This window comes from Aegilops tauschii, chromosome 1 (genome assembly GCF_002575655.3).
Source record: "Aegilops tauschii subsp. strangulata cultivar AL8/78 chromosome 1, Aet v6.0, whole genome shotgun sequence".
Lineage (NCBI taxonomy): Eukaryota > Viridiplantae > Streptophyta > Magnoliopsida > Poales > Poaceae > Aegilops > Aegilops tauschii.
The window spans coordinates 344149446-344173378 of NC_053035.3; the positions used below are offsets into that span (position 1 = coordinate 344149446).

At 50.2% G+C, this 23933-nt stretch overlaps 2 protein-coding genes across 2 annotated transcripts; one reads left to right on the forward strand and one right to left on the reverse strand.

Moving 5' to 3' along the window:
- Positions 1 to 7923: 7923 nt before the first annotated feature.
- Positions 7924 to 10806, forward strand: LOC109777711 (serine/threonine-protein kinase-like protein At1g28390). The gene has a single exon (XM_020336287.4). The coding sequence runs from the start codon at positions 8243 to 8245 to the stop codon at positions 10148 to 10150; it is 1908 nt and encodes a 635-aa protein (XP_020191876.1). The 5' UTR covers positions 7924 to 8242; the 3' UTR covers positions 10151 to 10806.
- Positions 10807 to 14098: 3292 nt separating this feature from the next.
- LOC109777710 (protein N-terminal glutamine amidohydrolase) lies at positions 14099 to 17462 on the reverse strand. The gene is made up of 6 exons (XM_020336286.4): positions 17259 to 17462; positions 16285 to 16390; positions 16063 to 16140; positions 15271 to 15404; positions 14771 to 14895; positions 14099 to 14522 (listed from the first exon to the last, which is right to left on the reverse strand). The coding sequence occupies exons 1-6, from the start codon at positions 17378 to 17380 to the stop codon at positions 14368 to 14370; spliced, it is 720 nt and encodes a 239-aa protein (XP_020191875.1). The 5' UTR covers positions 17381 to 17462; the 3' UTR covers positions 14099 to 14367.
- Between the last annotated feature and the right edge of the window lie 6471 nt (positions 17463 to 23933).

The window sequence follows — 23933 nt, forward strand, 5'->3', positions numbered from 1 at the left end:
TGTTTAGGCTGGACGGTCCATCTCTGCTGCCTTTGAAAGGCTTTTTCCGTTGACCGGGTCGAGAGCCCCTAAATCCGGCGTTTACCGCCGTGTTGTCGGGGCTGTCTTCATTATTTCGACGCTTGCTTTTACTGCGTCGTGGTTTTCCGTTACCATCCCTGACTTCAGATGTGCCTGGGTCGCTGGTGCTACTACAGGCCAGCCAGTTATCTTCGCCCGCGCAAAAGCGGGTCATAAGGCTTGTTAGGGCTGCCATTGTCCTCGGTTTTTCATGGCTGAGGTGTCTGGCGAGCCATTCGTCTCGGACGCTGTGTCTGAAAGCTGCTAAGGCTTCGGCGTCCGGGCAGTCAACGATTTGGTTCTTCTTAGTGAGAAATCTGTTCCAAAGCTTTCGGGCTGACTCTCCGGGCTGTTGAATTATATGACTTAAATCGTCTGCATCCGGAGGTCGGACATAGGTCCCTTGAAAGTTAGCCCTAAAAGCATCCTCAAGCTCCTCCCAACTTCCAATTGAATTTTCGGAGAGGCTCTTCAGCCAGTGCCGAGCTGGTCCTTTCAGCTTGAGGGGCAAGTATTTGATGGCGTGGAGATCGTCTCCGCGAGCCATATGGATATGGAGGATGAAGTCCTCAATCCAGACCCCAGGGTCTGTCGTTCCATCGTACGCCTCTATGTTCACGGGTTTGAATCCCTCTGGAAATTCGTGATCCAGCACCTCATCGGTGAAACATAGGGGGTGCGCGGCACCCCTGTATTTGGATGTGTCATGGCGTTCTGACGGTTGTAGTGTTTGGTTTTGATTCTGCGCTGGAGCGCGCTTCCTAGATCCGTAGATGGATCTAGTCACGCCGGCTTTTTGATGCAAGTCCTTGCGTGAATCGTGTGCTGACTTATGTGTGGCCTCGTTAGCCGCCCTATCGCAGCCACGAGGTGGTCGATCTGACCGGTCACCCGTTTTATTTTTCGGCTGTGTAGGCTCTAAGGCCTCATCATCGAATTCGGGCAAAAACTTGCGCTTTGGATAGCTCTTTGTGTGGTGACTGCCACCGTACTTTTCTTCAGTGTCGAGCACTTTGTTCCATCTACTGTTGAGCATATTCTGCGCGGCCTTAAGCCTTTCCTTCTGCTTCTTCAGACTCCTCGCGGTGGCAATAAGCCTTCTATGGAGGTTCTCTTGTTCCAAGTGCCTTTCCGGGATGATGTGTGCATCGTCGTCCGGACTGTTTTCCTCTCCGGAGAGAGGTTGATGAGCTTTATCCTCGGCGTCGCCGTGATCGGACAGCGGCTCCGTACTATGTTCGCCGTCCGCGGGTTCATCCTGCTCTGTCGCTGGGTCCGTGTGGTCGTTGTTTCCTTTGGGGTCGACCGGGGTATTATTTTTTCTTGCGCTGTTATCGCTGTTTTTGCCGAGGCGGGATTTGGGGCGGCGCCTACGCCGTCGCTTTGGTTGCTTCTCGAGGGAACTATCCCTCGCTGCATCCTTCCGTTCCTCGTCATTGTTTTCTTTGGGTGTATCCACCATATATATATTGTGTGATGAAGTGGCTGTCCAGCGCCCTGTGGGCGGTGGTTCCTGTTCTTCTCCTGCATCGTCGTCCATACCGTCGATGTCTTCGGAGCCGAAATCGAGCATGTCGGTTAAGTCATCGACAGTGTCTATTAAGTGGGTGGTGGGTGGGGAACGAATTTCTTCGTTGTCTGCCTCCCATTCGAGCCGGACATAGTTCGGCCAAGGGCCTCCTGACAAGGAGAGAGACCTTAATGAATTTAGCACATCGCCAGAAGGCAAGTGCTGAAAGATATCCGCGGAGGTAAACTCCATGATCGGCGCCCCATCATATTCGATAGGCATGGACGCAGGCGGTTCGGGGCCTGTGGCCGGGGACGAATCCGAGGATCCGGCGACACAGGTCTCATAGGAGGTGAAGTCAGTATTCGGCTCTATCGCCACTGAGTGTGTGGGCTCCGAGGCGGGGTCCATCCACCCATCCTCAGACGGCGCAATCGACTCCGGATCTAGGGCCGGAGTAGCCATAGGTGTGATCTCCCGAACACCGTCCGGCGGCAGAGCTAAGTCGTGCTCGTCGTGACTGTGCGGCGCACCTGACATGGGCTCGAATCCGTCAAAGATCAAGTCTCCGCGGATGTCGGCAGTGTAGTTTAAATTTCCAAACCTGACCTGACGGTCAGGGGCGTAGCTCTCGATCTGCTCCAGATGGCCAAGCGAGTTGGCCCGCAGTACGAAGCCGCCGGATACGAAGATCTGTCCGGGGAGGAAAACCTCACCCTGGATCGCATCGTTGGTGATGATCGAAGGAGCCATCAAGCCTTTATCGCGACGGCACAGTGGAACTCTCAATGAAAGCACCAATGTCGGTGTCAAAACCGGCGGATCTCGGGTAGGGGGTCCCGAACTACGCGTCTAAGGCGGATGGTAACAGGAGGCGGGGGACACGATGTTTACCCAGGTTCGGGCCCTCTCGATGGAGGTAATACCCTACTTCCTGCTTGATTGATCTTGATGATATGAGTATTACAAGAGTTGATCTACCACGAGATCGTAGAGGCTAAACCCTAGAAGCTAGCCTATGGTATGATTGTTGTTGTCCTACGGACTAAACCCTCCGGTTTATATAGACACCGGAGGGGGCTAGGGTTACACAGAGTCGGTTACAAGGGAGGAGATCTACATATCCGTATTGCCAAGCTTGCCTTCCACGCCAAGGAGAGTCCCATCCGGACACGGGACGAAGTCTTCAATCTTGTGTCTTCATAGTCCAACAGTCCGGCTAAAGTATATAGTCCGGCTGTCCGAGGACCCCCTAATCCAGGACTCCCTCAGTGCCCATCTCCTCGAGGTCTCAGTCAGGAATTTGCAGCCTTTTGATCACAACGGGTGAGATCAGGTTCAGACCGGCCCCGCCGTCAACCAGCATCTTGTTCACCTTGAGGTTGTGTATCGTTGGTGAAACCAACAACGGCAAACACCTGACCGCAGTTGTGCGATCAGGGTGATCCTCGGCGTCAAAGATGATGGGCGTGCTGGACCACTTCAGCGGCTTCTGAGCATCGAACAATGGCTCCGCTGCTGTGATCTCACGCGCCCACTGCTTGAGCTGGCAGTGAGAAGTGTGCAGCGAGGCGCCACCATCGACGCACATGGCCTCCGTAGCCTTCTGAAGCTCTTGCTCGCCGGACTCGTCGTCCTCGTCATGATCGTCGTCTTCCTGCTTCTTGTCGCGGCCCCGAGCAGGCCTCTCTTGCTGGTTATCATTGCCGCGGCGGCCTCCTTGGCCGCCACGCTTCTTGCCGGATCCTTCGGTACCATCCCGACCCTTCTCCTTGTCCCGCCTCTCATGCTTGGCTTTTTTCTTCTCAGCAAGCAGCTCGACTTGTTGGCAGTTCTGGAGGTCATGGCCCTTGGTGCGGTGGATCTTGCAGTACTGCTTGTCGGAGCCTCCTGGCTTGTCGGCAGCCGCCAAGGCCCGACAAGCGGCACACCCGGCAATCTCCTTGCCAGGATCGTCTGCCTTGGCCTTCTTGGCAGCGCCGGTGTCGTCGGATCCCTCGACGGCAAGCACGGCCTTGCCCTTGCGTTTCCTGTTGCGACGCCGACCCTTCTTCGTCAGGACGGCGGTGTCTTCATCCGTAGAGTCGGTTTCCGCGCTGGTGTCCTCGCCGGGGTACTTCCTCCCCTCTTCAGCTCGGGCGCACCTGTCGGCCAGAACATAAAGCTCGGCCACATCTTTAACCTTGTTCATCGCCAGCTCTTCACGCATCTTGCGATTGCGCACATTCTGATGGAACACGCTAATCACGGCGGCGGGATGAACATCTGGGATGTTGTACTGCACCCGGCTGAACCTCTGTATGTACTTGCGCAGCGTTTCCCCTTCCTTCTGGGGAATGATATGCAAATCACTGGCCTGGCCATGAGCTTGGTGGCCTCCAGTGAAGGCACCAACGAACTCATGGCACAGATCCTACCAAGAAGAAATGGAATCCGCCGGCAAGTGCATCAACCAAGACATGACGTTGGGTTTCAGTGCCAACGGGAAGTAATTGGCAAGCACCTTGTCGTCGCGAGCTCCAGCATCTTGCATCGCGATGGTGTAGATACTGAGGAACTCTGACGGGTGGGTCTTGCCGTAGTACTTCTCACCGACGTCGGGCTTGAACGTGCGGTGGGATGGCCACTGGAACTGCCGCGGCTCACGGGTAAAGGCTGGGCAACCCACCTCGTAAGGTAGGCCGCCGAAGCCTCCCGGTGCTGGGTGGTCCATAGCGGGCCCCGCCCGCTTATCTGACTGGTGGTGTGTGTCGCGCCGGCGCTTGATGGTGGTTCGAGCGTCTTCATGGGCTCGCTCCCGAAGAACTTGGCGCTGATTGCGGTGGGTCCGTGGATCGGACGACGCTATGGAAATGTTATCACAAGCGTCATCACGACGGACTGGCACCTGCGGCATCTGGCGCGGGGGAGGAGAGTGCACCGTGGCCGCAGCTCCTCTGGTCCTTCCACCGCGGGCATGTGGTGGCTCAACGGAGCGCCGGCCCGAGGGCCCCGCCGGTCGCGGTTCATCTTTGTTGGCGACAGCGACGAGGCTCCGGATGGTGGCTCTCCATTCGTCAAGCCTCTCCACGGCAGGAGGGAAGTCGAGGAGCAGCTGCACGCGCGCCAAAGCTTCTGCTGGCGTGGGTGGCAGCGAAAGCTGCGTGGACCGTGACGCGCTCCGACTTCTAACCACGTTAGAAGGAGCTCTATCACGGCCCGGCGGCTGCGCGCCATTTTTGCCAGCACTTTAGTGGGCATGCTGGCCTCCTCCGTCCCGCGAGTGATGCACTTGACTCTTCCCACGGCGGCGGCCGGGGTCACCAGCATGGTGACGCTGCTCATCGCGCACACGCTGGGAAGAGCACGTCATGGGCGCCGGTGTAGGCGTCTTGGAGGTTGCTGCGCCGCCCGTAGGTGGCACCGCGGCACCCCTGGAGGGCCCCGCGCCGCCTGCGGGGGGCCTAGCCCTGTCTTTGGATTTGGCGGTGTGCGGCCCGTCGTCTGGCGCACGAACGACGCCGCTCGCCAGGCTCTGGCTGCCAGAGCGATGTTGGTGCTCGCGGGCCGCGGCTCGGGTTCTGTCCGCGACCGGCCCGCTGCTCGCCCGCACTGGCACGGGCCGTTCGGCTCCCGACGAGCCGATCGCCGTGATCATCTTCTTCTTGGGAGCCATGACGATGAAGAACTGCTAGGCTAATTGCTAGACCAGATTCTCACAACTGCGCCCCCTACCTGGCGCGCCAAAGATGTCGGTGGGAACGACACCTATGGAATCACTGGGATCCCTTCTACGTTTGGCGGGCGCGAGGTTGTGCAAAGAGCGGGTCTGACAGGAAGCACACAGATCGTTTACCTAGATTCAGGCCGCGAAGATGCGTAATACCCTAGTCCTGCTTTGGTGGATGTATTTGAGTGTTCTTGTGTTCTTGAGCTAGCTACGGGGTGCAACTTTCCCAAAAGATCTGAATCCTTCTCCTGGTCGCCTCGGGCCTCCTTTTATAGGCAAAAGGGGTTGTCACAATGGCACACAGGAGGTGGAAAGGTCTACAGTCGATAAGCCTATCCTCTGGGACCGTCGGACAAACGCATTTAATGCGCTGCCGACGTGCCCCCCTTGCTTTATCGGGGACGGCAAGGAAGCACGTCCCAGCTGTCGCCGCCTCGCCTGGCTTTGACACGCGTCCGAGCTGACGAGGCGTCGGGGCGCCACGTTGGCTGGCTGCTGGGCTGGCGCGGTGGTGGAGCCTTCACGAAGACCTGCATGCTACCAGGCAGGTGCTTGCTGCGTCGGTCGTGGAGGCCGCTCGTTGCCACGCAGGTGCCTGCTTAGCTGGTTGAGCTGGCAGCTGCATGGGGACGGCGATGGAGCCTTGGTAGACGCGGGCCTGGCCGCGGCCCCGTAGGTGTCTTTGGCAAGGGCCTTGCCGGGGCCCCGACAAGGGTCTTGCCGCGGCACCGTGGTCGTCCCCGGCAAGGGTCTTGCCGGGGGTCTCGTGGATCTCCTCGGCAAGGATCTCGTCGAGGGTCGTCGTCTTCTGGTCCTCATCTGATCTTGTGTGTTCATGATCTTGACGAAGATCTGCATGCCACCACAGAGGTGCCTCCCGAGCCTTGGTTCCAATGTAGTTGGTTGGTGGTGTTGGAACCCGTGGGCCCAAGGGTGGCTTGCTCTGCTGGCATCGGGCAAGTTGCCCCGGCAAGGTTCTTGCCGGGGCTGCGGAGGCTGCTCCGGCAAGGGTCTTGCCGGGGGAGTCCACCTCGCCCTCTTGCTCTTTTGTGTTTCTTGGTCTTGGCGTTGCTTCTGGTCGCCTCGTGCTTCGGCTTCTCTCCGGCTTCCCTCCTCTGCCCTGCTAAGTGTGGTCGCGGCGCGCGGCTCTGACTGCCCGTGCACAAGTAAAGGGGTCAAAAGGAGAGCCCCTACTTTTGTACACCGACACATATCCAGCGCTGAATCACAACAGAGAGAGAGCGGCCAGTGCCTACTCTGCCAGGACTACTTCGAGTCCGCTGACTCACTCTTCAAACACAACCTATTCCGGCGCCGCTTCTGGATGGCTAGACATTTGTTCAATCGTATTTGGGAGGGGATGGTTCTTTGATAACTATTTTGAATGCAAGGAGGATGCCCTGGGAAATGTTGGCTTCTTCTCTTATCAGAAATGCGCTGCAACTATTCGGATGCTTGCATACGGAATACCCGATGATCTTACTGATGAGCATGTTCGCATGAGCGAGCCCGCGTGCCTATAATCCATGTATAGGTTCTACAAAGTTTTGGTAGCAGTGTTTGCCCTGGAGTACTTGAGAGAGTCAACTGCTGCAGATGCAATCCGGCTGTTAGTGATCAATGTCGATAGGGTTTTCCCCGGGATGCTTGGTAGCAACAATTGTATGCACTAGGGGTGGAAGAACTGCCCTTCTGCCTGGCAGGGGCAGTATAGGGGACATGTGAAAACTTGCACTGTCATACTTGAGGTCGTGGCTTCACAAGATCTCTGGATTTGACACTCTTTATTCGGCATGGCCGGCTCTCACAATGACATCAACATGCTTCAGCGCTCTCCGGTGTTCGCAAGGCTTGCAGAACTACCCAGAGGTCAATCTTGAGATCGATGGCCACCACTACAACAAAGGATACTACATAGCTGATGGTATCTATCCTCAGTAGACCATTCTTATCAAGACAATCCCCAACCCGATAGGAGAGAAGAGGCACAAATTTGCCTAAGCACAAGAGAGTGCTAGATGTATGTGAAGCTTGCTTTCGGTGTTCTTCAATCTCGATGGGGTATCGTTCGGTATCCTGCTACAATTTGGAGCACCAAGAAGTTGTGGAAGGTGATGATTGCTTGTGTGATCATGCACAACATAATCGTAGAGGATGAGCGTGAGGATGAAATCTGCGATCAGGGGTTTTCAATTTCACGTTGAAAATGTTGTGCCTGAGCATGAGAAGCGACAACGTTTTCACAGTTCACCAAATTTCATTATCAAATGCGTGATTGAGAAACCCACGTTCAATTGCGAAATGATTTGGTTGAGTATATATGAGCTCACCTTGGCAACCAATAGATATCTCGGCTATTTTTTTCTTTTAAATGTATTTGTGACAATTTAACTTTTATCTGGTTTATAAACTATGAGATATTATTTGGTTGGGAAACTATGAGACATTTGTATTTGGTTGAAATATGTGAACTTTGGGCAATTTTTTTTTATAAATACGCAAGAAACATAAAAGACCGCATACAGACCGCGTGGATGAAAATATGTCGGCTCGTTGGACGTACCGCTAATCCAAACACGAACGGTCAGATACGCTGATCTAAATGGACAAGAGGCCGGCAAAATGCGCGGGTCGGCGTTGGAGTTGCTCTTGTAATCCGATTGCCCATCACACCATTACGAATCACTCTACGAATACTCATCATCGGGCAAATCCATGGCCGTCCCGGTTCAAAAGTTACCACCGCCGGTCCGGCGCGTCCGACCGGGGCCCCGCAGCCTCGCCGCGCCGCGCGGAGACCAAGCGCCCACCATTCTCCAAAAACACGCAGCCCCCTCCGCGCTACCGTTCCAACTCCACACTTCTCCTCCTCTCCTCTCCTCTCCTCTCCTCCCTCTCCCCGCCTCGGATCCCCTTTCCTCCCGCCCCCGGCCGCGGCGCGCGACGCCTCCGCCCGGCCCCGGATGGGGTACCTCTCCTGCCGGGCGGACTCGTCCGCGGCGACGTGCCGCTCCATCACGGCCATCTCGCCGCTCCCCATCTCTCGCCGCGCGAGGGGCCCCGCCGCCGCCGCCGCGCCGCCGCCCGCCGCCCCGCCGGAGATCGAGCGCTTCGCGTACGACGACCTGGAGGCCGCCACGTCCCGCTTCGCCGACGCCGCGCTGCTCGGGCGGGGCAGCCACGGGGCCGTCTACAAGGCCGTGCTCCCCTCGGGCCGCGCCGTCGCCGTCAAGCGCCCCTCCCCGCGCCGCGCCGAGGTGGACAACGAGATCCGCATCCTCTCCTCCGTGCGCGGCCCGCGGCTCGTCAACCTCCTCGGCTACTCCGACCCCGGCCCCGGCCCCGACCCGCTCCGCCGCCCGCGCCTGCTCGTCGTCGAGTACATGCCCAACGGCACGCTCTACGACCTGCTCCACTCCAACCCGCGCCCGCCGGGATGGCCGCGCCGCGTCCGCCTCGCGCTGCAGACCGCCAGGGCGCTCCGCGCGCTCCACGACGCCGAGCCCGCCGTCATCCACCGCGACGTCAAGTCCGCCAACGTCCTGCTCGACGCCCACCTCGACGCGCACCTCGGCGACTTCGGCCTCGCCCTCCGCGTCCCCAAGAGGGACGGCGGCCCCGGCAATGCCGCCACGCCGGCGCCCGCGGGCACGCTCGGGTACCTCGACCCGGCCTACGTCACCCCGGAGAGCCTCAGCACCAAGACGGACGTCTTCAGCTTCGGGATCCTGCTGCTGGAGATCATGAGCGGACGCAAGGCCATCGACGTTCAGTACTCGCCGCCCTCCGTCGTCGAGTGGGCGGTTCCCCTGCTACGCAAGGGGAAGGTCGTCGCGCTCTTTGACCCACGGGTGGCGCCGCCCCGCGACCCAGTCACTCGGAGGGACCTGGCTTCGCTGGCTGCAAGCTGTGTGCGGTCCTGCCGGGAGCGACGGCCTTCCATGGCTGACATTGTTGAGCGGCTCGCCGTCATCAGCAAGGCGGTGTCTGCCAAGGTGTGGAACGGGATGGCGGTGGTAGGGAACCCTTGTGCCATTGTTGATGTTCAGAAGACCATCTCGAAGCGAGCTGCTGCATCGGAGAAGGAATCGACTTCAGCATTGGCATTTGATGATGATGAAAAGGAGGCAGATGCAACCTTGGAGGAGCTGGTGCCGCTGGTGGGTGCCAAGAAACCACCACGGCCACTGAAGAACGGAAAGGTGTTCTCTGAGGCAGGGGATGGTGAGAGGAGAAATCTCTTGGAGCTGATGGCTCGGATTGATGGTGTTGCTGGCCAAAGATTTGGCATTAGTCGAGCGAGAACAGTGCGCGGCACTAGTGATCTGATACAAAAGGATGCAGTCTTGATCCTGAGGAGGAACCAAACCGTAAGAGTGGTTGAATCGGATGTACTCGGTAAAGTTGAAAGGGTTTCACGTTCAGATGCAAGCATCAAGCATAAACCGGCAAAAGAATTTCAAGAGAAACCAGAGAAAATGCATGACAAGGCCGATGGAGTGCAAGAGAAAGCAGAGAAAATCCAAGATAAGGCGGATGAAATTCAAGAGAAAGCAGAGAAAATCCAAGATAAGGCGGATGGAGTGCAAGAGAAAGCAGAGAAAATTCAAGAGAAGGAAGGTAAAATCCAAGAAAAGCTAGGCGAAACCCTTGACAAAGCAGAGAAAATCCAAGAAAATCCAAGGAAAACTGAGAATATCCAAGAAAAGACTGGGCAAATCCTTGAGAAAGCTGAGAAAATCCAAGGCATGCCTGAGAAAGTCCAAGAAAATGAAAGAAAAATCCAAGAGCACACGGAGTTAGTCCAACACAATGTGGAGAAGATCCAAGACAAGGCTGAGAAAATCCAATGCAAGTTGAAAGAAAGTTAAAATTACACAATTATTCTTGAGGCCAGCTTGATGAATTATTGTTGGCAGTCGATCTCAAGGACAAAGCTCATGAAGTCATGAGGTACCACCAATCTTGCTCTTCTGGTGCTGGGATGGTAATATCTGATCTATCCAAATAGGATGGCCTGGCTGTGACTTGTGATGATTTACCAGTAAGACCTAGGAATTCAAATCCTAGCTAGGTGGTCCGTCATTTGCAGCATTACCACTGTGCCAGCAATGTTTATCAAGGTCACATGGTACTGGTACTGTGGAAACTCTGAAGTCTGAACGACAACACAGTCCAGCACGTCGTGAGATGATGATACAGCACTTCTGTTAATGCAATCCACACTCCGTGTAAGCAACTGATGTTCATTTTGCTGCTTCAGATCAAATCATGTGGAGCTTCAAAATGAACATCCGTTGAAGGCGGCATGCATAGTTGGAATAGATTGTTGTTGTAGCTTTTGTGCAGCTTCCTTGATTCTTTTTCCTGTGTCTGCGTACAAGAATCACCAAGTGCTCTCATTGATTTGTATGTAAACAGGACGGCAGATGAAGTGGATCTTAAGAGGGATTTTTTTTTTGACATTTCCATCTTATCTTGAGAAGGTACATAAAGAACTGCCACCCTGCAATGCTCTTACTCTTCCATGTGCTAGGCGTGCAGTGTGCTACAGTGTTATACTGCTAATGGCAGTGCTGTATTTTATTGCCTGTGTCGACCAATACCTCTTCCAAAAATGAGCAGCTGCAGCGTGTGATTTGTCGTTGCAATAGGCTGTGAGTAATCATACTGTTCAAATGAAGGCTCTACCAGGATTTCTGGTCAAATTGGGGAAGAAACAATTCAACCATTGTGTTCATTAATACTTCATTCTCCCTGTTGCTGCATTTGTGATAAGGCATGAGAGAGTAGACATTCTTTTCATTTTTTTAGTATTTACGAATGTACTCCCTCCGTCCCATAATTCTTGTCTTAGATTTGTCTAAATACGGATGTATCAAGTCACGTTTTAATATTAGATACATTCATATCTAGACGAATCTAAGACAAGAATTTTGGGACGGAAGGAGTATTAAACCTTTACAAGTGTCCTGTTTGGTTTGAAGATGGAACGCATGGCGGATGGTGGCTAGTCTTTTCTTGAGCATCCTTTAATAGGTTTTGATTGGGCGCGTCGTTCTTATCAATTTTGAATTGGGTTGGTGCTTTCATTGTCAATATATTCATCACATGAAATGTGTGGGACAAATGAGCATTGCCGTCCTTGCTTCCATATGAATGTTTTGCCCAGCTGTCCGTGTCATCATATGGACTCAATGCATTCTTTATTTTGACAATATGGGACATCTCTAGGATATAGAAATTATCTCAGAAATGGCCAGAAGTTTGGGGGTTTATTGGTTTGTTCATAGCAGGGTAGTACACGTGAACTTGTGAAGGAAAATAAATGCAGGATTGCTTTTGCCTGCCAGCAGAAGAGGTTATGAACACTACAGTCTTATTAGCTTGATCGAGATCTACCTTGTATGTTTGACGAATCAGCAATGTAATTCTGTGGAAGAAGTGCATGTATATGGGGGTGGGGTGGTACAAGAGTGGGTGAGAGTGAACATGGGAAGTAGGAACATGATGCATGATACTTTGTACCCTAACACTGTATGCATATTACATTTGTGTCGTGGAGGACAACTGAAGCCAGTGGTAGGCCTTGCAACCATTCCATAGTGTTGAACAAATTTTTCGACAAAGATAGTGTTGAACAAATATGAAAAGCCTTTGATTCATGGCATTTTAGAAAGCACAAACGAGAAAATTCTGCGATTACATTGTATGGACCTCTTGCGTCCAACATGATGGGATAGAAGTTGTTGGCACCTAACAGATCTCTTCCAGATTCTTATCTAGAAGCTAGAGCAAAAGTAGTTCAGCGGTGAAAATAAAACTGAAATCTTATTCTCTTCGTCCGGAAAAGCTTGTCCCTCAAATGGATGTATCTAGCACCTACATCCATTTGAGACAAATTTTTTCGGATGAAGGGAGTACAAATCAACCACCTCGGGTGTGGCTAGCTCTCCTCTAGACGATAATTAACCGAGTCTCGTCTAAGTGACACTACTAGCATGAAAAAGGAGATGTCTACTGTCCTCTCGTATTATCATCTAGAATGATTGTCGTCATCAAAAGATTACTGGGTGATTCGTGATCAATAACACAAGCATTTGCTGGAACAATCAGTCTCGGAAGGATTCGAAGATCACTGATTGTTTGTCTCCATGTCACATCACTTACTGTACGGAGATCAATCACTGATACACGAAGTAAACTTACATGCCCACTAATCTAACTGTTAGAATATAATTGTGTTAGTTAGAGATAAGGAAACAAAGGTAGAATAGGTATAAACCAAGTACAATTTGTCTTGCCCTTTCAGCCTCTCCTCAAATTAGAACAAGATGCTGCTCCGCTCCAGAGCGGAGAGAGTCTGAACAGGCTCTAAATCTCTCACGAGGATCAACTCAATACATTAAACAAATCAAATATGTTTTCTATCTTTGATAAATGCTGCATATAATTTAATTTATATCTTTCCACAAGTGTGATGAAAAACAATATGTAACCACTCAAGATTATGTGTTGGCTCAGTCTCTCGGAGGTGCTTATAGGGGTGGGGTGTGCGTGTGTGCGTGCATAGGGGTGAGTGTATTTACGTATGTATGAACGTCTACGTCTGTGCTGTGTTCAAAAGTAAATGCCATGTAAGTTTTTTTTTTGCATCCTTATTAGAAGTGTGCATAAATTTCAAAATATTTCTGGTTCAATGCCTCGTCACAGTGATTAGGCAAAATTGACCTCAGAGCGAAAGTATTTCACAAACTAAACTGTTTTTGAAAATATTTCACACCGTTGACCCTTTTGTGCAGAGCCTGACAGCTAGGCGCTGCATTCTACTGTGCAGCTCCTTATAGCTAGGCGCTGCACAGTGTAATGCAACGCTAGCAGTCGGGCGCTGCACAAGTGTGGCGTGTGAGTGTTAGGCGTTGCACAGTAGAGTGCAGCGCCTTGCTGCCAAGCGCTGCACAGTAGGGGTCAGCCGGGTGAAGTACTTTCAAAAACAGTTTAGTTAGTGAAATAGTTTTGCCCTGAGGTCAAATTTGTGTCCTTGTGTTGCTTTTATGCTTGATCATTTTCACACCTCATGTACAAAAAAGCTCCCCTTTTATGACAAGGTCTCTTTTATCGACTACCACAAACTGGAAAGTGAAAAATTCCATCATATGACACTTTAATAAACCTTATTAGTAGTGACCAAACGGCAAATACAAAGAGTGCACTTCACATTCTTGTCATGTCTGAAATTTTGTACCGTTGTAGCTGGCTCCATGCGTACGTGTACTTGATATTCTTGTCATGTCTGAAATTTTGTATCGTTGCAGCTGGTTGTGTGCGTACAATCAAGACGTGAGTGAGCCACTGAGTTGTCACTCGCCAGTGCGTTGGAGAAAGCTTTAGACGGGAATTATTGCCCCGTTTGGTACGTTAGAGTTAAGATGTCCTCGCAATTCTGTGATTTGATGGAACCGAGCCGTGATCCATGAGTCGCATCTTATTTTTGTCAAGCAGAGATCCCATCTCAGGAAGTAGTAGGTGATGATCGGCAGGCCTGCCTGGCGTGATGTGGAAAGATGATCCTGCTGGAACAAGGCACGATCAATGGCCGTTCTTCTTCTTCGTTACAGCTATTATTAACGTGGTGGTTTAGGGATAAGCCAGTATTATTCTGGTTGTTAGAAGAGCAGCTGGCGCTGTTGAGACGCATGTTTCTCTCATTTATACACTCTTATTCAGAGCACCGAGAGTTTTTTTAAGTCGGACACGTATATATATAGAAACGGCGCAATCAACCAGTTTGGTAGATATTTCATCGCCCCAAAAAAAAGTTTGGTAGATATGGATCCTTGATATTCACAGTAATCAAAACAATGCTGACAAAACAGTTTCATCATTTCAGGTTTGAGTAACTCAACAGCAACAGTAACTTCAAAATAATATTATGGCCTGGCACAACATCATTAGACAAGCGCGATACTGTTTGATTAACAAACTCCAGATAGGCACTACGTCTGGTTCATAAGATCTCACTCACTACAAGTACTCAACCGTTGGGACAAGCCAATCAAGATATCTCCGAGGGCTCCTCTTAAGGATGTCATTCAGGCAACCGGGAGAAGAATACGGGGAGCAACGTTTCGTTTATCACCACACCATGTTTGTTGCGGTAGACATCATTAACCATACTTTCCAGGTCTCCGACATCATTAGTAGACATGGCGATGTACTCATTCAGGTTATTGGTGTTTCCATCTGAAACAGGTTGGAAGTAAGAATGAGTAAATGTGTTCCAAACTATGAACTATAAAGATATCGTACGGCCATAAAAATTCAACATACTACAGAGATAATTTCCAATTTCTAGTAACTTCCCATTGTATGTCTAGAAATGTAAATTTCCTATGCACAACTGATTGTTCCGGGAACTAGTTGATGACTAGGAGAATATGATGGTGCAATGAATTTTCACAAGAAGATGGTTCAGGCATACAATCTGATACCTTCCGCAACAATTGGTTCATATTTTGGGGGTAACTCAATCCAATTCCCCATGGGGTCCTTCATGTGGCTTCTGTCTGATGCAAATGATCGAAGAAATAACGGACCATGAACTACACGGAAAAGTCTGTAAACAGTAGATGGTAGATAGTTAGTATTGATTTCCAACCCCCAAAACAAACTATCATTCATGCCCTCCTATATTTCAACACAGACATGTATCCCTATTGAGATTTACACGGAGATAGCGGAGCAGAATGGGTCTAACCAAGGATGAGAACATAAGTAGCAACATTATCTTGTGTCAGTGTAACTAACATGGGCTATCATGTCCTCCATCAGTCAATAAAAAAAATTGCAGAGAAAAAAGAGTAATTCCGAACCAATATGCATCAGGTTTCCCCTATATGAGGAGATTGACACATTGTTTAAGAGTAATCTTGCATGGACACCATCACAATTTTATCTCACCAATGTTACACCTAGAGCAACAGAACCTTACCTTCCATAGATGGAGTCGCCAAATGCTAGTGGTTGAATGGCATCAGCAATGTACTGGAGGAATGGACAAGGGAAAGGAAGACTGGAGTCCAAATCCCAAACAAGATCAAGAACATCTCCTTTGTTTCGCCTAGACTTTCATATGCACATCAATGATTAGGTACCACAAAATGCTATTCATACAAAATGCAATGCTTTTATATAAGCAATAAATCCAAATCTCAATGCATATATCAAAGCTGAGTACTAACAATGATGTATCAGAATGCCAAATCGATCACATAGTCTCCCTAATGTCCCTTTTCATCTTACAGACATGAAAACAAATTGTGGTAGACATCAATAAAGCATAAAGAAAAAGAACCCACCCATGAAAACAAAATCCAGATTCTCTACCATACTTACTCAGGATAAATTTCATTTGTCAAATCAGAAACAATACATGGTAAATGGGATGCTTGGTTGACTACCACAAATAGATTAGCCGATTAGGCAGCTCTTGGCTAGTAACCATGTCTGACACGTAAACCATGGTGTTAAGCAACTTTGGCATGCCAAACATGTTATGGTAAACCAAATCGTTGCCCAAATAGTCATACTAGCCTAAATTTGTGGAGCAAAGTGTGCAAAGATTCAAACATGCCCTTACTCCTAATTTATTTACCATAATTAAGGTTTCTTACTTCATCTTAAACCTCTCACAATTCATTAAAAAGTAATTAAATTCTTGTACAGCTCTATCATAATACCAAGCTATAGAGAAATGCGACACTTAATCCAATTTAGCCTTTACCTGGATGCAGATTACATGATAATCCCACAAGACAAATCCATCATTAGTACGACTTGCTTTCTGATACCAGAGAGGAATCTGAAAAAAATACATCACAACCCATAAAAATCGATGTAAAAAATAGGGATAAATGCACAACGAACTAAAAAAGGAGCTAACAAAAGCAAGTAATACACGCACTGACAGAGAAGAAGCATAGTACAGAATATAAGACAAAATCACCTTCTTTTCCTCGTTTGATACGAAAACAGCATAAAGGTCATTGCCCGCAGGATCAGCAAGTCCAGCTCTAATCAGTTCCTTACATAGCAAGTGCACATTTTCTTCACTACACAGTGAGAATTAAATGCAACCATTACCCAATAAATACAAATAGAAAAAATACTTGAATTTTGACCGTGGTATGTATAAGCTTGAGAGAAATACTCTAGAAGAGAGTGAAACAAGAGGACGAACATCAATAATTCAACACAAATGAAAGAAATAAGGAAATCTACTCATTACACATTATATATGATGGTTTAGGAGAAGTGGCATGCAATAGAGCAATAATAAGATAACCACTGTAGTTGGATAATCATCCTTATTGCGTACAAGCTTCTTCCAAAGGGTGACTTTTAAAGCAACGTTGAATCACTTAGTAAAGCTAATCCACAGTTAAATCAGTCTAATCTCCAATCGCGCACAAAATAAATTGCATATTTGGTAAAGAAGGTAAGACAAAGTATACCAAGAAATTCAATCAATTTAATATCCAGTAGGAAGTTATAACTTGTTGTTATCTGCCGAAGCTTCACATGTTGTAGGTACTAGCAATTAGCAACTAGAGTAGTTTACAGTTACAAGCTTCAGCATGATGTCGTTCCTAGCCAGTGCCTCGTTCGACTTCAAATATGATTTCACTCTAAGAGTCAAGGTTTTAAGCCTAGAACAAGAATATATGAACTGAACTCTATATCTCAACCCTAGTCTACATTCCAATTCAGCACATCATTCATCTTCAACAGAATCAGTAAAATCTTTATATAGGTAGATAACTGGGTAGGAAAGGTCTATCCTCATCATTAAGAAACCTTTCCACCTCCTGCCCAGAATCCCCTGTGGCCGAGCACGGCGGGAAGAATTAACAATATGTGGTGGAGCCATGGTTGTACCCAATCTGAGCAAGAACGGATCAGGGCGGAGAGATCGATTACCAGTAGTATGGGGTGTGGGTGAAGGATGCGGCATCGATGGGCGGGTTGTCCGGTGCCGCCGGATGGATAGGGGGAGAGGAAGGAGAGGGGTCTACGCCGGCGGCTGCTCCGTCGTCAGCCATGGAGAGGCGAGTGGTCGCCAGCAGCCAGGCAAGAAGAATAAGGGCTCGTCGCTCGTCGGCTGTGGCCTGTGGGGGTGTCAAGGCAACTATGGCCTTATTCGGGCCCAGCAACTGCTCTACTGGTTTTGGAAATCTTCCAGGCCGGTTTTCTTTTGGTTTTCTCGGTCTGTATTTCTTCATTTTTTTCTTTTTAAAAAAATAAACTTTTTCATGTTCGTAAACCTTTTTAAAATTTGCAAAAATAAATAAATCCATGAACATCTTCTTAAATCCATGATTTTTTAAAATTCACTTTTTTAATTTCATAGACTTTTCCACAAAAAACATGCACTTTTTTCAAATTCATGAGATTTTTTTAATTTTGTTTTTTTAATTCATGAGACCTTTTCCCAAAATCATGATCATTCTAAAAATTCATGATTTTTTTGTAATACTTAAAATTATTTCAAATTTGTGAAGTTTTCTAAAATCCCTAATCATTTCTAAAATCTATGAACTTTTTTCAAACCTGCAAACTTTTTTTCTTCAAATTTGTGAAATTTTTTAAAAAGTCAACGGTCGAGTCAACCGCTGATTGAGTGAAGTTTTCTCTTACTGGCCGCACAACTCACTTGTTGGGTCGGCCCAGGAGAGAAGGACGTGTGCACGCCGGGTTGGTAACTGGCGCGAAGGGTGACGATTAGGAGCTCTCATGCCTAAAAACACTGTTCCCTCTTACCTCTTCTTTTCACATAATAAGAGGTAAGAGTATATAAATAGATCTGAACCATTGATTTTATTTTAAAGTAGTGGGTCTAACTAACTCTTACCTTCTTACCTCTCATGTAAAAAGAGGGGGCAAGAGGGCTGTTTTTAATTTTGTTCCAATTCTAAAACTGGGATTGGCATGTTAACTTTGCCCTTCATTTAGACAAAGAGCCCCAGTTCGCCAAGACCTCTATGCGTTGTCATTCAACTCCACACAAGTCTGTCGTTGGGCTACTTGCGTCTTCGGCAGATACGAAGGAGAAGTGACAGGTCAGTGAAATATCCCTTTTTTGAGGAACATGGCTTTGATACTTTTTTGCGGGTTTGATACTCTTCTTTTCCTTTCGTCCCTTTGTGGGGAATACGTTGCTTAATACTTGGTGCACGACGAGGAGCGTAGCGGTGCAGAGGTGTGTGGTCGGCATCTTGCATAGGAGGTACTGGTGGATGGTGTTGTCCAAGAGTCGCCGACGTGGGAGGCAACGGTGCAGCAATGTGACTCGGCCAGGGGAGGTAGCGAGGCTCGGCTAGGTGAGCGACCATGTATGGAGGCGCTGAGCGTGGTGGCCTCCTGGTGGTCCCGACGCTGATTTTTGGCAGCATAGGTGCGATCTGGATCTGGGGCGCAGGGCTGACCTGGGTCTTGTTGCTGTCGATCTGGGGTTGAAGCCTTGAAGGGTTGTGGTTGTTGCACTATGGCCTGACTGGAGCTGGTGGGTTGGCTACGGCTGGCGGTGCGACGATCTTTGGCCATGTTGGTGGTGGAGGATGATCCAGAGCTACGTGTTCTTGGCCGGGTGGGAGAAGGATGAAGGGATGCGTGCCTTCGGCTGTGCGGGGTGTTCGTGTTCCGTAACATTATGATCACTTTGGCGAGGTGCTGCAGCGGCGGCGAAGTGACCCAACATGGACAGTGGCCCCAATCCGGTGGGCAAGGATGGAGGTGTGTGACCTTTACGGATGAAAATCATGCCCATCTTTGGTCGGTGTTGCGGCAACGACGCTTGCGTGTGTCGTTCCCCTCCTGGAAACGTCGCGGAGGTGTGTCCGCATCTCCCTATCTCGCTTGGGTTGTTGTCTCCACGCGAAAGCCTAGGTTTCTTCGGATCAACGATGGCGGCGTCTTGGCGGCATTACTTTGTTGTTTGTTGGGAGCATCGTGCGGGGAGACATGACTTGAAGGTTTCATGTTGTGGTTCTTCGGTGCTCGTCGCGGGTCCAGATAAATCTTTATCGGTGCAATGTATGCCATTGTCGGGGAGTCAAAGACGATGGCTTTCTCAAGACCATCCGAGCCCCACCCACTCGTCATCTCCTATTTAGGCCTTCAAGGGTGATTGGTGCATCCGCAAGGGAGGCCCGGTTTTAGTTGTTGCTCTTCTTGGTGAACAATGTTGGTCGAGACACATCTTTGTTGTTTTGCTTAGGGAAAGTTCATTGTGTTGTGTTGTATTGTGTGCGGTGGTTAATCTTTGGATTAGCCCTGGTGTGTTATTCACTTGCTGTTTCTGCCTTCTATATATATATATATAGAATATGAGTTATCATAACAGTCCTAGGTGCCTAGGTGTCCCAAACAATTTACCTATATATATATATATATATATATATATATATATACTCCTAATGTCTCAGTTGGTAGTCTCCGTTCCGGGTTTATTTTCGTCCCACCTACCATGGTTTTTTTTGGTACCTGCTCCCACCTAACGCTGAGCCGCGTAGAACCAAAAAAAATCTCCTGCCGAGTCCCCCACCCGCCCCCACGCACCTAACCTCCCGTCGCACCCAACACAAACGAAAGAAAAAATCTACGAAAATTAACCAGCGAAAAAAAGGCGAAAATTAACCAGTGAGAAAAAACCGCGACAAGATCGTGCGTGCGTACGAGCGAGGCCTCCTGCCCTCGAGCGCCTATTGACGCACGCCCTAGATCAGATCCCGCCGAGGACTGCCCCTCCTCAGCGTCCTCCCGCCGCCCTCTCCTTCGATCTGATCTCCTTCGCACCCCGCCGTCGCCGGCGACTTCTCGGCGCCTCGCCGTCGCCGGCGACTCCTCGGCGCCTCGCCGTCGCCGTCACATCAGACGCCGGCCACTCCTCCACGGCCTCACGCTGTCGTCCTCTCCTTCGCAAGGAACACCCGACCCTTCCTCCGCGGCCTTGTGACGCCGACCACTCCTTCGTGGCCTCACGCCGCCCTCCTCTCCCTCCTTCCTTCGTCCAAGGTGTGACGCCCGGGTAATCAAGCTACAGTAACCCTCTGGTATGATGCCACGTCACCACGATTACTGTTGCTAATCTCGTATTAGTTCAGAACCGATCCAAATTCAATTTGAATTAAAGTCAAACAATAAAAGTTTTCAATTCTCAAAACTAAAATGTTCTTATTGTGACAATTAAATCATCGATAGTATTGGTGGATAAACAACATTTTTATAAAATAATTAATTACTCTAAAGTGATTAGAACTGCAGCAAAACAATTAAGTGAATACCTTTTTCGATTAATAAAATTCTAAACTAATTTATTTCAGGGTAAAACATTTATGGCAGTGGGTGGTTCTCAAACATCAATTTAGGAGTTGTTATCATTTTTTTCTAAGCTAAAAACAATGTGTATCTAAAATAAAACAGAACAGAAAATAAAAATAAAAAGAAGAAAAGGAAACAAAAAAAGAAAGAAAGGAAAAGACCCCCCCCCCGCTGGGCCCCGGCCCAGCTGGCCTCAGGCCCAACAAGACCGGCCCATCCCGCACTTCCCCTGGCCTATATGGCCCTATCCTCTCCCCAAAACCCTAGCTACCTACCCGATCCACCACTTCCCCCCCCGTTCCCCACTCCCTCCCACGATCTGGATCGGGGGCACGACCCCATCGTGCTCGCCCCTCGCCCCCGACGCCCGCGTTGACCTCGCCGGAGAACCCCCCCCTTGCCCGACGACCCGTCCTCCTCCCCGGACCCCTCCCACTCGACTGGTTGTGGATCGGGGAGGGCTCGATCCCGCGCCTCCCATCGCCGTCGTGCTCCACCACCGACGCTGCCGCTCGGACCCCCCCCCATGCCGGACCGCCTCCTCGACCCCGTCGCTCGCCTCCCCGTCCTCACCCCCTTCCCGATCCATAACTGGATCAGGGCACGACCCCGACGCCGCCTCGCCACCCGGAGCCACCACGACGGCCTGCCTCCCCGCCGGAACGACGTCCCCGTCCTCCTCCTCGAGCTCGAGCACGCTGCCATTTCCCTACGAAAGCCGGTGAGGCTCCGGCCTCCCTCCCTCTCTTCCCTTGTTCTCTGTCGCCGGCGCCATCCATCACACGCCGACCACGCTCGGCCCTGCGCCTCGCCGCGGTCCCCCGCGCACCTCGTGCCGCTACCCCGTCTGCCGGCCTCCTCTTCCCCTACTCGCCGCACCCCCGCTGCCTAGCGCCCGCGCCCGCCAGAGTTGCCCTCCCGCATGCGCGCCCTCTTCCCCAGCGCCCGCGCAAGTCGCTTGGGGACGCGCCCCACCTTTGTCCCCGCGTTGCCACCGCTGTCCTCTGCCGCCCGCGCCTCTGGCGCCCGCGCGCTCCAGCCGGCCGGCCTCTCCACGGCCGCGCCCGTGGTCGGACTCGGGCACGGGCACCACACCCGTGCGCCCGCACGCCCGTCAACCCGATTCGCCCTTGGCCCTATGACAGCGAGGGCCCACGCCCCCTGAGAACGTTTATAAAAAAAGAATTAAAAAATATAAATAATAATAATAATAATTAATTAACTTAATTAATTTTGATTAATTAAACCAAACAACTAATTAAACTAATTAAACATTAGTTACCTAATTAACCTAATTAGCTAATTAAGTAGTCAATGACAGTGGGGCCCACCCCTAATTAATCTTGATTAGGTTAACTAATATGTTTAATAAAAATGTGTCACTGACCAGTGGGACCCACTGGTCAGGTTGACCAGTCAATCCCTGTTGACTGCTGACGTCAGCATGACATCATGCTGATGTCATAAATCCAGTTTCGAATTAAATTAATTCTGTTAATTCTAAAAATGATTTTAAACTTTGAAAATTAATATAAAATAAACCGTACCTCGGATGGAAATACTTTGTACATGATAGTTGCTCAGAACGACGAGACGAATCCGGATACGCAGCCCGTTCGTCTGCCACACATCCCTAGCATAGCAAACACGCAACTTTCCCCCTCCAGTTCATCTGTCCGAAAACGCGAAACACCGGGGATATTTTCCCGGATGTTTTCCCCCTTCACCGGTATCACCTCATACCGCGTTAGAACACGTCTAGCTTTGTCTGTTGTCCTGTTATGCACTTGCTTGCTATGTATTTACTGTTTCTTGCCCCTCTTCTCCTCGGTAGACCCTGACGATGTTGATGCCCCTGTGGTCGACTACGTCACCGACGACCCCTCCTTCTTGTCTGAGCAACCAGGAAAGCCCCCCCCCTTGATCACCAGATATCGCCTATTCTTCTCTATACTGCTTGCATTAGAGTAGTGTAGCATGTTACTGATTTTGGTTAATCCTATTCTGTTGCATAGCCTGTCATTGTTGCTACAGTTGTTACCCTTACCTGCTATCCTACTGCTTAGTATAGGATGCTAGTGTTCCATCAGTGGCCCTACACTCTTATCCGTTTGCCATGCTATACTACTGGGCCGTGATCACTTCGGGAGGTGATCACGGGTATATATTATATACTTTATATACATGACACATGTGGTGACTAAAGTCGGGTCGGCTCGTTGAGTACCCGCAAGTGATTCTGATGAGGGGGCTGAAAGGACAGGTGGCTCCATCCCGGTAGAGGTGGGCCTGGGTTCCTGACGGCCCCCGACTGTTACTTTGTGGCGGAGCGACAGGGCAGGTTGAGACCACCTAGGAGAGAGGTGGGCCTGGCCTTGGTCGGCGTTCACGGATACTTAACACGCTTAACGAGATCTTGGTATTTGATCTGAGTCTGGCCATTTGGTCTATACGCACTAACCAACTACGCGGGAACAGTTATGGGCACTCGACGTCGTGGTATCAGCCGAAGCCTTCGTGACGTCAGCGACTGAGTGGCGCGCGCCGGATTGGACTGGAACGCCTGCTAGGCCAGGTCTGCTTCCGGCCGCGTTCGCAACGTGCAGGTGTGCAATGGCCGATGGGCGCAGACCCCTGCACCATAGGATTTAAACCGGCGTGCTGACCTCTCTGTTGTGCCTAGGTGGGGCTGCGACGTGTTGATCTTCCACGGCCGGGCATGACCCGGAAAAGTGTGTCCGGCCAAATGGGATCGAGTGTGTTGGGTTATGTGGTGCACCCCTACAGGGAAGTTTATCTATTCGAATAGCCGTGTCCCTCGGTAAAAGGACGACCCGGAGTTGTACCTTGACCTTATGACAACTAGAACTGGATACTTAATAAAACACACCCTTCCAAGTGCCAGATATAACCCGGTGATCGCTCTCTAATAGGGCGACGAGGAGGGGATCGCCGGGTAGGTTTATGCTATGCAATGCTACTTGGTGAACTTACCATCTACTCTCTTCTACATGCTGCAAGATGGAGGTGGCCAGAAACGTAGTCTTCGACAGGATTAGTTATCCCCCTCTTATTCTGGCATTCTGCAGTTCAGTCCACCGATATGGCCCTTTACACATATACCCATGCATATGTAGTGTAGCTCCTTGCTTGCGAGTACTTTGGATGAGTACTCACGGTTGCTTTTCTCCCTCTTTTCCCCCTTTCCCTTCTACCTGGTTGTCGCAACCAGATGCTGGAGCCCAGGAGCTTGACGCCACCGTCGACGACGACTCC

Bases quoted from the DNA above. Each gene is read 5' to 3' on its own strand.
- LOC109777711 (XM_020336287.4), top strand. From the start codon at position 8,243: ATGGGGTACCTCTCCTGCCGGGCGGACTCGTCCGCGGCGACGTGCCGC.
- LOC109777710 (XM_020336286.4), bottom strand. From the start codon at position 17,380: ATGGCTGACGACGGAGCAGCCGCCGGCGTAGACCCCTCTCCTTCCTCT. The intron at 16,391-17,258 runs GTAATCGATCTC...CTCACTGTGTAG, and splicing joins ACCCACACCCCATACTACTG to TGAAGAAAATGTGCACTTGC. The intron at 14,896-15,270 runs GTAAGGTTCTGT...TACTGTTTACAG, and splicing joins GGCGACTCCATCTATGGAAG to ACTTTTCCGTGTAGTTCATG.